General features: G+C 33.3%; 2 protein-coding genes across 2 annotated transcripts; one reads left to right on the forward strand and one right to left on the reverse strand.

The window, feature by feature from the left end:
• Window positions 1-199: 199 nt before the first annotated feature.
• On the forward strand, window positions 200-11,095 carry LOC134238631 (microcephalin-like). The gene is given in 14 exon segments (XM_062720753.1): window positions 200-287; window positions 3,034-3,289; window positions 3,512-3,525; window positions 3,527-3,723; window positions 4,005-4,098; window positions 4,368-4,553; window positions 4,734-4,842; window positions 5,091-5,162; window positions 6,397-7,816; window positions 7,983-8,145; window positions 8,579-8,656; window positions 10,128-10,268; window positions 10,472-10,559; window positions 10,728-11,095. Coding segments are annotated over 14 exon segments (2,904 nt in total). The 5' UTR covers window positions 200-284; the 3' UTR covers window positions 10,811-11,095.
• A 2,203-nt stretch (window positions 11,096-13,298) lies between these two features.
• LOC134238652 (NADH dehydrogenase [ubiquinone] 1 alpha subcomplex assembly factor 2-like) lies at window positions 13,299-14,002 on the reverse strand. The gene has a single exon (XM_062720774.1). It carries the CDS (start codon window positions 13,958-13,960, stop codon window positions 13,385-13,387), a length of 576 nt encoding a protein of 191 aa, XP_062576758.1. The 5' UTR covers window positions 13,961-14,002; the 3' UTR covers window positions 13,299-13,384.
• Window positions 14,003-14,152: the final 150 nt, after the last annotated feature.

A 14,152-nucleotide genomic window follows, 5' to 3' on the forward strand; every position in this document is an offset into this window, starting at 1 on the left:
AATCCGAAATAATTATATAGTTTTGTCTCTAATCCTTATTATACGCGAGAATAAAAGCAATTTCGATGATTTTGATCATTATTTTCTCCCATTCAATTGCACGCAGTAGAAAAATCAATTGAAAAATTTACTTTGATTATTTGAAATGTTAACAAACCGGATAAAATCCGAAAGAGTTTTGACCTTAATGTAAAAAGGCTAACTTCCGCAGCGCAAGTTTCAAAAAGAAACTTATTTTGCAGAGAGGGTGTTGTCTTTATTGCGCTGAATTAACTCCACTGAAAATGGTAAGAGATGAAAAATTCAAATATTTGTATAATATTTTATTATATATTTTTTTTATCTATGTTTTAAGGTCTTTCGGACACACACATGCATAATAAAGGGGGTTATTTATAAATGTATGTTTCATCAAAATATACTAAAACATTTTTAACCTGACATATCCATCATCTGTTGGTGTAGTTTTCAATATTTGATTACGTAATCTCAAAGAAATATGGGTATATATACTGATACCTATTTTGGTGGAGTATTTTATATTTATTGCTTGGATAATCTTGTCTTACTAGTATAGTATTGCATAATATTTATATATAAAATGCTCCAGAAGTTCTGGAGCATTTTATAAATAAATATTATGCAATACTAGTAAATGTAATGATTAGACTATGGATATCAGCCTGGATAGTTCATTTGGTAGATCACAACAAGTGATGCCAGTGATTTTCTTAGAATAGATTTGTTGCCAAATTTCTGTCGGAGGGTCCCAGTCTCAAATCTCAATTGAAAATTTTCCACAAAATCTAGTGGAAATTTTCGGGAATTTCCCAAAGAAAATCTTACAAAATCATGCATGGGTTCCAGGTTAAATTCACAAATCTCAATTAAAAATTTTCCACAAAATGTAGTGGAAGTTTTCCTAACATGCCTAAAGAAATCTTACAAAACCATGCAGGGGTTCCAGGTTCAATTCATGGCACAGCAATACATTTTATCCTTTTCTATTACTACACTGAAAAATATCAAATCCTCTCATCCTAATGACCTATATATAATTTATATATGAACATGGAGCACTTTGAATGGCTTTCAATTCAAGTTAGCAAAATGTTCTTGTTCATGTTGTTTGGATAAAAATCTTTTTTGAATGTAAATGTTGTTTCATTGCCTTTGGAAAAATATATATTGTATTTTCAGAATAGATGATCAAAGCATATTACTTAAACCACAAGTTACGAGTGAAATGTTGATAATAAGCAATTCTCTGGGTCTTTTTTTTGGGGAGTTGAACTATGTTCAATCTCCCATGGTCATCACGCATTTAACATGCGCAGTAATTTGTGTTGATTATATAGAGCCGAAAGCGAGGCTACTGTGTCGACCGATTTACTCCGATGATATTCAACAGAAAACATGCATAAACATCCGCCACAAATAGTTCATGTCATTTTCTCCTGAATTGATCTAATTTTCATAATGTAAGTATACGTAATGATAAAGTAATCTTATTTTAAATATTAGATTTCGTTCAAAGTAAAACTAAATGATAAAGAACCTCAAAAGTTTTTCGTAATGGAACTCATTTTTAGTGTAGCATCATACACTGAAAGAGATACGAACGATAACTCTACATACTGACGGCAAGCGGTAAATCTAGTCTTCCCGACGCCCGACGGTCCCAGATTTTTAGCAATTTCTTTTTTACCGGTGCACAGAATTTATTCAAACTTTTCATGAACATTTTCTTGGTTTAAATGAATTCATTATTAATGCTTAAAAATTTTGGGAAACATGCATATTTATTACTAAATCAGCAGTATCACCTGCCAAAAAGCGGTAAATCTAGTACTCTGTTATAAATGTTAAAACCAAAAACGGACACCGATGTTTTCGTAAAATCGCGATTAAAAACAACAAAAGGAAGCATATATTTTTTTAATAAAAGGAAAACCTCATTTACATATGAGATAATTTGTACGCACACAAAACTCTCACATATACCACTGTTTTTATGTTTGGTCATAAAATATTTGTTTTTAACTTGGTATTGCTTTTTTCTCCACAATATTTAAAAAAGATTAAGTTCTGACGTACTCCATGTATAATGTTCGTGTAATTGAAATACATTTATATTCACAGAGAAGTTTTATGTAACAAACCTGTTAACTCTTAAAAGGATGCTGTGTTAAAATCCACATTTTATCAACATTGATATTATTCCTGCGAAACTGAAAATTTCATAACACATGGGTAAAGGTGCCAAGAAAAATATATTACAAATTTGAAGACTGTGAGCAGTGAATTATATAAATGATCCACCGCCTCTAATATTAATATAATGGCAGTGTCCATGTTTTGCAATGGGAAACCCAAAATATGTGTAAGATGAGAGATGGGTATACCTAAGGCGTAACAAACAGATGGACGGAAATCCCGATTAATAAATACCCTCCCGCTTTTCAAGCAGGGGGTATTAAAAAAAAGGACTAATGTAGGCAGGCAAGCATTATTGCCCATGCATTTTTTTGCTATTTAATGTCTCTGAATGTCTTTCTCAAGAATGTTGCAACTCAAAAAATCTGAAACAGTTGTCTGTATTTGAAATAATAAAATTGTTCACTCACTTAACCTCCCGATCAAATATTTTATTTTACACCATGTTCAACTCCCATGAGTGCTTTCAGTACTTTGATTCTGAAGTTTATGTTATTGTAGCATCATCATTCATGTACAAATCAATAATCATATTTTAATAGTTAATCTATTTATATACTAGTATTCTGCAGAACTTTTAAAATATTCTATCAATATAATCATAGAATGTTACGTATCATCTTTTCAATTGAGTACAACTAACAGGTTTGAACTCTGGATGTGATGATCCAGAGGGAGTAATAATAAAATTATATTGAAAATGTTTTGTTATTGTAGTAAAGATGAAATTTGTATTCTTTTTCATTACTGATGTCAATCTGTTCTAAAAATCAAATCTTGTGGTGCTTGTATTTTTTATATGTTCTATCCATTTAGAAACACTCTAAAGAGGGTCAAAAGAAAAAATCAACAACACCAAAAAAGAAGAGCTCTTTCTCCTCCAAACTAGCCACTGCTAGAACAAGTTCGGAGTCAAAAAATCATCCTGAGGACAAAACAAGTATAGTTACTTTTGATGTTAAAGGAAATGATCAGGATGTCATGGCTGGGGAAGACAGAAATGCTCCATGTGCCATGGATACTGACGATGATCTTCCAGCCACACAACCTATTGATGACAGAGTTTTGAAAGGTTTGAGAATAAGATGCATTGTATTTAAGAGAAGGAAAAAAGGCTTTAAACATTATAAATTTATACATAGTAAGATCTCTTTTGACAATGAAGTAGATCCTTCTTAGATTAGTTATATCTGAACATTTTAAACATATATTATATTCAAAATTGTTTTTTGCATTAGAGGTACATGATACTATACATGTCCTTATGTGTAAAAATAACCAATTATTTTCACAGATGTTGTGGCCTATGTCAAAAGTGGAAGTTCGATCCACCAATGATAACAGAAGTAAAGCCATCTGTAGAGAGCTTGTACAGCTTGGTGCTGTGGTTGCGAAAACGTTTTCAAATGATGTGACTCATGTTGTACTCAAAGAAGGTAGCAAGCGCACAATCACCAAAGCCACAAAGAAAGGGGTTCACTTAGTCTCAGTTCTCTGGGTTGACAGGTTAGATGCTATTTAACAATCTTTGAATAATTTTTGTGTCTATGATAAAGAGCATGGGAAAAAATTTACACACAAACTGTCTTTTTCATTTGAAAAAATTCTTTAAAGAAACAAAAATAAATGATATTCTATTTTGTTTAGAAAATTTATCAAATTAATCAAAGTAAAAAATAAATAAGTAATGGGGTAAATGTTCACAATTTTTAATTTCAGTCTTGCAGAAAATTGTTTTATACAGATATTTTAGATGAGTATAATAAAATTGATTTTAATATTTCCAGCTGTAAACAGAACCAACAACATGTATCTGAGAGGCTCTATCCTGCAATGCTTCCTGACCAGAAAGGAACTCCACTTCTAATTGCTAAGCTTAAAGTAAGATTTAACTTACGAAAATCGAAATTTAAATCATGTACTGAAGACTACCCATTGAAGTGATGGTCAGAAACTTAACCTTTATCTTCTGTAGAAGAAAAATGTGCTCTGTGTTTTAATCAAATGATCTTTTAATAGTCATTGTAAAAATGTTTTAAGTTGATCCAAGTTGTTCCATTTATAAGTTAAAAGTTTTCATGTTAACATAAGTAGATTAATGGAACAAAACCTCTCAGATGATGAATCACTATTTAACATTGCTGTTTCAGAAAGCTAAATCAATGCAGCCCAGGGACTTTGAGGATGACCTGGCCTCCAGTGCTGAGAGGTTTGCTAAGAAGAAGAAGAAACAAGAGATTGATCGTCTGAAGTCCACAGAATCCACGCCCTGTAATTCACCACTGCTGGGGACCATTCTGGTGGAGGACACACAACCAAGAGGCTCCCCTCTTCCTGTGAGACTTAGTTGTCATTTCAAGAAAAGCTGAAATAATTAACAAGGAGCTTTAAAAAAAGAAATTGTAATGTACCAAATGATACAAATGAAGAATCAAAGAAACAAAAAGATGTTTTCCATTCTGTATTCACTGTGTTCAGTTGTGCAAAGATTATAATTTTTTGTCTTTTTTTATCAGACTTCTAATGGTGAAATCCTTACACCAATCAGATTAGCCATTCCAGACACGCCTCCTAGCATGAGAGCCAAGATGAAGGAACTTGGCAGACAGATTGGGGAAGATAATGGTAAAGCAATGAAATAAACATGTAGATTGGAGGGTTCTCTAAGATGTTAAGCATCTCAATTGATTCATAGATTGTTGAAAATTCAAATGCAATCAAACAAATTTACTTATTGCATAAGCAGTATATAGTACCGTAACATTAGTTTTATACAATTGCAGAAATAGTATTTCAATATATACATGTATTATTTATTTCATGTTATACACATTCACAGGTAGTTGGATCCATATTATTCTGTCTTTCTTCAGATGATGAAAATATGACTGAGGCTCAGTATGACAAGCCAGAATTTGATGAACCCCTCCAAAGAAGACTTTTCAGTAAGTACCCGGTACATTTACTATAAAACAACTCTGAGCTCAGCTCCTTCACTTGAACAAATCATTTAATATTAGGGATGTCAACGAGTACCCGGTTAACCGGGTACTCGATCGAACGTCCGAGTATCGAATACTAAAATCGGTACTCGGTTACTCGGATGTATATTTTTAAATATTTCTAAGCTTATTTATTAATGCATTAAAACATCGGTTTTAAAACGTAAAATGTCCATTGCACTTGTACATACAGTAATTAGGGTTTCCTATGCCTCTAAATGACCTTTATCGCCTGTAGCAGTGTTTATACAGTAATTATCGTGACCAAACACCTGATGTACCTACCCGGGCTTTTCTCACCTTCGACTGTCGTCTTCCCTTATATTTAGTTTGCTTTAATTATTTGTTTTCATTGAACATCGTTTAAGGTCCATTATATTTAAACAAATTAAATAATTTTGTCAATTCTCCAAGAAGCCGTAAATTCTCGGGAAAGAGACAGACGATATTGCACGTGCGAATGTTGATTTGGATGCATTTGATTACATGCCAATTAATGCAAATGCTTTAAAAATCTTATGTCCATCGTTGCTCTAAACTACAACATACCGTATCGTAATTCTATGAAATCTAGGATCAAAAAGTGTACGAAGATCGTATAAATCAGCTCTGTTATAGGATAACTTGATCAAGTTTATACCGTACATATAGCTCAGACAACTTATCACTTGGACATCAAACGCACCAAAGAGTTACATTACAATTACGGAACAGATTATTTTTTAAACAAAAACACTGTGAACCATTTCTGATTTTATTTCTCGTATTTATCTGATAAATAAATTGAACTTAAAAAATATGTTAGATTAAATTTCGTCGGTTACAAAGTGGTCATAATTGTTACAACGCATTTGCAGGTAACCTCCCATCGGTTTTGTTTCTACAAGAGTTTACAATGTTTTACAGTTATCAATTAACTTGTTCATATTTATTTACACTTTTACCGAGTACCCGGGTACTCGATCGGAAAAACGTCCGAGTAACCGAGTATCAAAAATTGACCGATTTGACATCCCTATTTAATATATGTACATTTAATTCAGAGCACAGCATAGGCATGCCTCATCATAATCTTATCTTCATGTATTGTTTAGCTGTGAAGTTTATTTTCATCAATGTATTTTGTAACTATTTCACAAAAGAATAGAAACTGAAAATCTTTAAATTCAACATACAGCAGGTATGGGTGGGCAAGGATTAAGTAGTCCTGAAACAACTGTCAAGGATGCAAAAGTTACATTTAAAGAAGACAGCCATCCGGTGACATCATCAAACAAGGGCAATAAGGTTAGAGCCAGCAGCAGACGGAAATCAGTAGCATCCGTCTGCTTCAAAGACAACATTGAAAATTTTCAAAAGAAAAAGGAAGAGGAATCAAGAAATTCATTGCCCTCATTCACAAATGTTAAAGATACAGGAAAAAAGAAATCAACACAGAGAAGAAAGTCAATGGCTGCAGTAAGTTTCACAAACACTGATGTACTGACAAATGACGAACCTTTAAAAAGGAGGATTAGCTCTAGGAGGAGGTCAGTTCAGGTGACGTCACTGAGGCCTGAACCAGCGGTGGAGGAACCTGTACAGACATTAAAGAAATCACTGGAAAAGATTGAAACATTTCTGGAATCGGACAGGAAGGCAGACAGTGAAAATTCAAAACTTCAGGAAGAACATCATGAAGTGTCAGGAAATCAGTGCTCGGAAAATATATGCACTGACAGTAGGAATGCTTCTAAACAAGATGACATTACAGTGACATGCAATGGAAATTCAGTTGATGGAAAAGGTGCTACCAAAACTTTTACACAAATTAAGAATAGGAGGAAATCATCTGCATTTACTGCCAAAGAAATAGAAAATCACTTAGATAGTAATAAAAATACTGATTGTGAAAATGTAGATTCTGCATCTAGAAAGGTTCATACTGAACCAAAGAAGCCAAACACTAAGATACTGAAGCCAAAGAAAAGACTCCTTGCTGCCAGTGACATGGAGGCACATTCTTTTTTGATAGAGCCTACCATGTGTTCAGAGAAAGTCTTCAGAAAGCTTTTAGATAAAACTCCAGATATGACATCAACACAGAACAAAAAGAAGGACACCAAAGCACAGGGCCAGAAGAGGAAGAAGCAGTCCATAGATGAGGCATCTGACACCCCAAAGAGAAGCAGACCAGATAAGTCGGAGAGTTCATCGTTTAAATACCCAAACAGTACAGTTTCTACCGGTGAAGACAAAGTCTTAGTGCAGAAAGATATTACAGACCATGATAACAGAGATGTGTCAGAAAATGAGACCACACTTGGTTCGTCAATGTCACTTGTTTTCAGTGAATCCACTTGTTCTAATATGTTTGGCACAGCCCCACCGAGACAGAGTATTGACGAATTTAATCTACGAACCAAGTTCAACAACAGGAGGATGAGGAAGAAAAAGAAGGCTCTGTCAGATTCAGCATTCTCCTCTCTGAACAATGAAAGTGATACGAGTTCTACCAGTGAGGAGGGTACCAAGATAAAGAGGATGAAAAGGAATCCATCCTTCACCAAGACTAGTCCCCAGCGACCATCACTAGTAATGACAAGTCTTCACTCTCAGTAAGTCATCCTACAGCCTTATGAGGGTTACAGTACCTTGATTTTGAAATAATAAATGTTGTGGCAACTTTATCTTCTTCCAACAGAGTAAGCTTAATATACAGTGTATATGTCATTTATACATGTATTATATGTTCTTGAAGGGGAAAAATGTTTTTCATTCCAGTGAACAGGATATTGTGATTTCAGTGGTGAAGAGATTGAAGGGCTTTACTATAACTGACAATGTCAATGATTTCACAACTCATGTAGTGTGCGGTGGCCCACGTAGAACACTCAACATCCTCCATGCCATTTCTCGTGGGTGTTGGGTGCTGAGAAAGGAATGGGTTAGTATGCCAATGATATTATTCTACAGATCTGTTATAAAATTATTGAATTGATAACTAATTGCAGAAATTAAAATTGAGCAACAGTTCAATAGAAGACTGTTTTAATGATGCAAACATGACATGACTAACAGAGTATATTAAAATTTGCTTGAGTTATAAATGCTAGCTCTTTGAATCCTAATCTACGTAAATGTTTATTCAACCACATTCAAGTAAATGACAATCAGGAAGAATAGTATGCATGTATTTTTATTTTATAATTTATGGTGATATTTACATGTATCTGTTTTTATCAAATATAGTGCTTTCATCTAAGAAAGCTGGAAAATCATGCATTAACATACAATTTTTCATATGACAACAAATAAAAGAAATCATTAGATATGGTACTTAATCATTATTAAATCTTTCCTGTCTTTGTCATTGTTAGGTCATGGAATCATTGGAGGCCCAGAGGTGGTTACCAGAGGAAGGTTACGAGGTCACAGACTGGTTCCCCTCAGCTCAGGTATCAGTATAGAGTGATAATTAAAATAAGCTACCCATCTACATTTTTTAATGTTCATTTGTTCATAAATAGCAACAAGCTAATTCAGAGAATTCGTGTCCCCCGCTTAGGGAAAAAGTCGGCTCCCCCTGACTGAATTTGTAGAATTATTAAATGTATACATGTATACTGAAGGAAATAAAATGCATGTATGTCAATATGCATATAAAGATTTGATTGCTTATTCTTTATTATGTGTATAGAAGATTTTTTCATATGGAATATTTATCACACTGTAATGGTGATTTTATAACCTCATAAATTTTTCATTTCACATGCTGAATACTATCATTTAGTAAAAAAAAAAAAAAGTATTTAAAAAAAAAAAAAGAGAAAAAGAACGGTCCGACCGAGATTCGATCCCGGGACCTCTCACATTTGAAGCGAGAGACATAACCACTAGACCACGGAGTCGCTTTACACGGAGTGAAGTATATGCAGAATTGAAGTCACATACATGTATATATTCATGTTTTGATGTTCGGTATTCTCAAAATTTTACACAATCCATGGTGTTTGATTTATTTAGCCTTTATTAAACAGTTCTAATAGATGAAATAAGAACATAAAGTCCGCTGAGAACCTGTTTTATATGCAATAACTCTCCTCATGCCCCTGTGCTACAAATAGCGACATGTAATTACTAATAAAACAAACGGGGTGGGGCACTTTGAGAGAGGTGAGAGAGGTCCTAGGGAGTTTTGGTATAAAATTACATTGAATAAGCTTAAAATCTTCTTGAAATATCGCCCGGAAATGATAGTGTTACACACAGACAGAATGTATAAATTTACGACCTTGAACTTTGACCTTTTGACCTCAAAATCAATAGGGGTCTTCTTTAGGCCACAGGGAGTTTTTATGTAAAATTTCATTGTAATAGTTCAAATGGTTCTAGAGATATCGTGTGGAAACGAAAGTGTTATAACAGACAGAATTTGCTTATTTATGACCTTGACCTTTGACCTTTTGACCTCAAAATCAATAGGGGTCTTCTTTAGTCCATAGGGAGCTGCTATGCTAAATTTCATTGCAATAGCTCAAAGGGTTCTCGAGATATCGTGTGGAAACGAAAGCGTTACAGACAGACAGAAAGACGGACGGACGGACAGACGGACGGACGGACGGACAAACCCAAATTAATATCCCCCACTTTTCAAGCGGGGGACAAAAAATTACAGGGCACTGAATATTCAGATGATAATGTATATTGACTTCAAGTGCAAACTAGTTTTTATATCAGTCTTTCCTTGATTCCCAAGTTTTTTTTTCAAATCATACCCAGAACAAACTTTCTAAATGTCGCATTTAGGGATGCATGCTACAAGAAATATCTTTGATGTGAAACTGCACTATTGAAAGATATTTGCTGAGGTTGGCTTTTAAATCTCTTATAATCTATGTTTTTAAAATATTTTTAATATATGTTTAGGAAACCCGCTTTAGTCGACAAACATCACAAGAAAATGCCCCCCAGCTGTTGTTTGGTTCCATGGGTGTTTTCTATATCACCCCAAAGGCTGTTCCACCTCGACATCACCTAATGGAACTGATCCAGAGATGTGCTGGCAAGGTAATTTAAAGCTCTTGAAAGAGCTGTGGTTTTCTGAACTCCAATCTGAATCCAAAAAAATCATAACAGTAAAATTTCTGTCTTTTACCCTGGTCAATTGATTTGACAGTTTTACACATCTTTTTATTACATGTAATATTGGAAATATGCTGTATTAACCATTGGCAGTCTTGTTACAATGTACTATATTTTACAACCAACAGGTGACAAGCTCTTCATCAAAAGCAGATATCTATGTCGGTTCTGATTTCTTGCCAGAGAAAACCAGTGTCAACCCACTCTGGATATTAGGTAAGTTCAGTTTTAGAGGCCTGAGGTGCATGTGTATTGAATTTAACACTAATGCAATTTAAAAGAATGTCATGGCTAGAGTCACTGACCTATCATCATGATTTATCAGCCATCCTTTTAGCCATTCAAACATTTTATAAGAAAAAAATGTTCCTTTTCTTTTTGTAGATTGTGTAACCCAGAACACTCTTCTTCCAATGGATTCATACTTACTTGGTAAACCAAAGAGAGAGAGTAGTCCAGAATATTAGACCCATCTATTAAATGACAGTATGCTTATTGTTTGACAGAGAGGTTCAGCTGATCAAAGTATCTATAAAAACTTAAGACTAGACCATTCCAATCGGTGTATTTTTTGTTATACTTGTGCATGGAGTCGAATTAAGAAATTCCAGAAACAAAATTATGGAGTACATGTAAACTACCTATATTAATCTTTTCTGGTAAATTTTTCATGAATTCAGCTAATTGCTTTCATTTTTGTTGAGTAGACAATTTTTTGCTACAAAAGCAGATTTTATATGCATGTACATCTATTTATTTTTCCCTTTTATAAAATTTAGTTTCTTAATATTAAAATGAACATAATGAAATTAATTATAATTTTTCATCAATCATGATGCCTATGTTAAATATGTAATGGTTGAAGTATTTCAAATAAATATACATGTCTTTCAGAACTCATATTCTGTATTTTTTTTTTTCATATATGGATCAAGTCTATTAATTTTCAAGAAACTAGTTTATTGTATCTACTTGGACCAAATTTAAAATACCAGCATTTTTTCAGTGGACGCTTAAAACTTTAACAATACATAGAATGTCTCCCAACTTGTGCTTCATGTTTATCTTTGGATGGATGATCTTGTGAGTCTACGGACAAGCTATATCCTACTGGAAATTCAGAATAAATTCATCTTGAACCAAAAGTTTCCAAGGACTATTACATGTATAATGTAAATTGAAAATATATATTCATTTAAATGGGTCTGTAATATTTATGAAATTAGCCACATTATTTTAGTCCAATTTTTGAAGCATGGACAATTCTGCAAACACTTATACGGTTGGACTGGATGTACATGAAAGTATTTTAAACATCTTTTAAAAGAACTACGTGACTACAATATACATCAAGCATTATCATACTTTTAGTTTTGTTCTTCAAAACTGTTAGTTTTGTTTCTCTAGCAAGCTAGCAACATAGCCATGTATCTACACATGTACATATGTTCTTAATTTTTATGCCCCGCCATGAATATGGCCAGGGCATATAGTGTTTGTCATGTCCGTCTTCCGTCCTTCTGTCTGTCTTTCCGTCACACTTTGTGTTAAGCTCTGTTCAAAGCTAAGTTTCAAAGAAACTATCCAAGATATTTTCATCAAACTTCATATGCTGATAGATATTGATGAGATCTTTGCAACTGCATCAATATTTTTTTGCCTTGACTTTTCCTTTGACCGTGACCTCGCTTTTCTTAAATTAGTGTTTAGCTCAGTTTTAAACATACCATTCAAGATGGTGTTATCAAACTTCACTTGTTGATACATACTGATGAGAGCTATTCAACTGCATCAACATTTTTGTCCTTGACCTTTCCTTTGACCTTTGACCTCACTTATCTTTAAGCAGTGTTTCACTCAGTTTTAAAGATACCATTCAAGATATTTTTATCAAACTTCATATGCTGTTACATATTGATGAGAGCAATTCACCTGCATCAACATTTTTACCTTCACCTTTCCTTTGACCTCACTTTTCCTAAATCAGTGTCAAACTTCATATGCTGATGCATACTGATGTAAGCAATTCAACTTGCATCAACAATTTTGACCTTGACCTCTTATTTGACCTTGATCTAATTTTTATCAAATTGTGTTTAAGCCAGTTTTAATGAAAGACATCATTTCTAGATATTTTCATCAAATTTCATATGTTGATACATATCGAAGAGAGATAAGCAACTGCATCAACGATTTTGACCTTGACCTTTTATTTGACCTTGATGTCACTTTTAATAAATTGTATTTAAGTCAGTTTTAATAAAAGACATCATTTTTAGATATTTTTATCAAACTTCATATGTTGATACATATTGATGAGAGATATGCAACTGCATCAACAGTTTTGACATTGACCTTTGCTTTGACCTTGACCTCACTTTTCATAAAGTAGTGTCAAACTTCATAAGCTGATAGATATTGAGGTAAGCATTTCAATTGCATCATCAGTTTTTAGCTTGACCTTTCATTTGACCTTGACCTCACTTTTATCCATTTGTGTTTAAGTCAGTTTTTTTTAAGAAACCATTAATAATATTTTTATCAAATGTCATATGCTGATACATACTGATTAGAACTTTTCAACTGAATCAACAGTTTTTGACATTGGCATTTCTTTTGACCTTGACCTCACTTTAATGATATTAGTGTCAAACTTTATATGCTGATACATACTAATGTAAGCATTTCAATTGCATCACTATTCAAGATATTCTGATCAATTCTTATACACTAATACAAATTTTCATGTTGCTTTACTAATATACCCTCAGCGGGGCATTCATGTCCTATGGACGTATTTCTAGTTAGTGTTTTAGTTAAGAGACAGTAATGTAAACTAAAAATGGTAGAATAAAGTTTCTTATGCAGTATTAGTCTGACACATCAAGACAGTATCAACAGAGGTAATGTTTTCCACTCTGACATGTAAGTATAACTTCAATAAAATTGAAAATATTAAAATTGTATATTTATTTAAGTTACAAATCTAAATGCACAAAAAAAAGATGAAATTAACATCAACATTTAAGAATTTTGTTCCATTATCTATTCTTTGATCCTTTATGTTTTTTGTCAGTTTCTTGTGTCAGATAGTCACTTCTGTATTCGCCGATCTTTGTCTCATATTCAGGATACACAGGGAATTCCTCCTCTTTAAATGGATTTGGGGAACTAGACACCGATTCTGAACTAGACACTGCCCTCTCCTTTTCCTCTAATTCCTTTGCTCGTTGTATAGTTCTTAATTTTAAAGCTTCATTTTTTAGAATCTCTTCTATCAAGGGAGGCGATTTCCTTTTCTTCTGAAGCCACGATTTCCATTCCACTGGAATTTCTGCGTCCTCAGGAACGAAAGGAATTGCATCTTTTTTAGAGTCCTCGTCTGCTACACCGTAATATTTTATCCATCGTCTTGTAATGCGTACACTTGCATCAGGAAAGGGTTGTTTTTCATAATATCTATTTCCATGCTGATCTTCACCAACAAAAAATTGTTCGTCAGATTCTTTTTTCCCTCTAAACCTTTTCCAAATATTTCCAAACACCCCATATTGTCGCACACATATATAATTGGACAATAAAATATTGCTTCTATAAAGTTTATGTAAGCTGTTCATTCTGTTCTCTTAATTGTTGATCGAAAACGAAAGTGCGAAATTCGACAAGTCAATCCTAGATTATTTCCATTCGCTGTGTTTCACTTTTCCATAGAATCATAACAATGTTTGTATGTTTTATTAATATAATTTCAGCTTAAATTGCTTAGTCCTTTTTGTGTTTCAATTCGAGAAAAAAATTAACGAAGAAAA

This window comes from Saccostrea cucullata, unplaced genomic scaffold, assembly GCF_032062105.1.
Source record: "Saccostrea cucullata isolate Sc308-1 unplaced genomic scaffold, CSIRO_AGI_Scuc_v1 ctg196, whole genome shotgun sequence".
Classification (NCBI taxonomy): domain Eukaryota; kingdom Metazoa; phylum Mollusca; class Bivalvia; order Ostreida; family Ostreidae; genus Saccostrea; species Saccostrea cuccullata.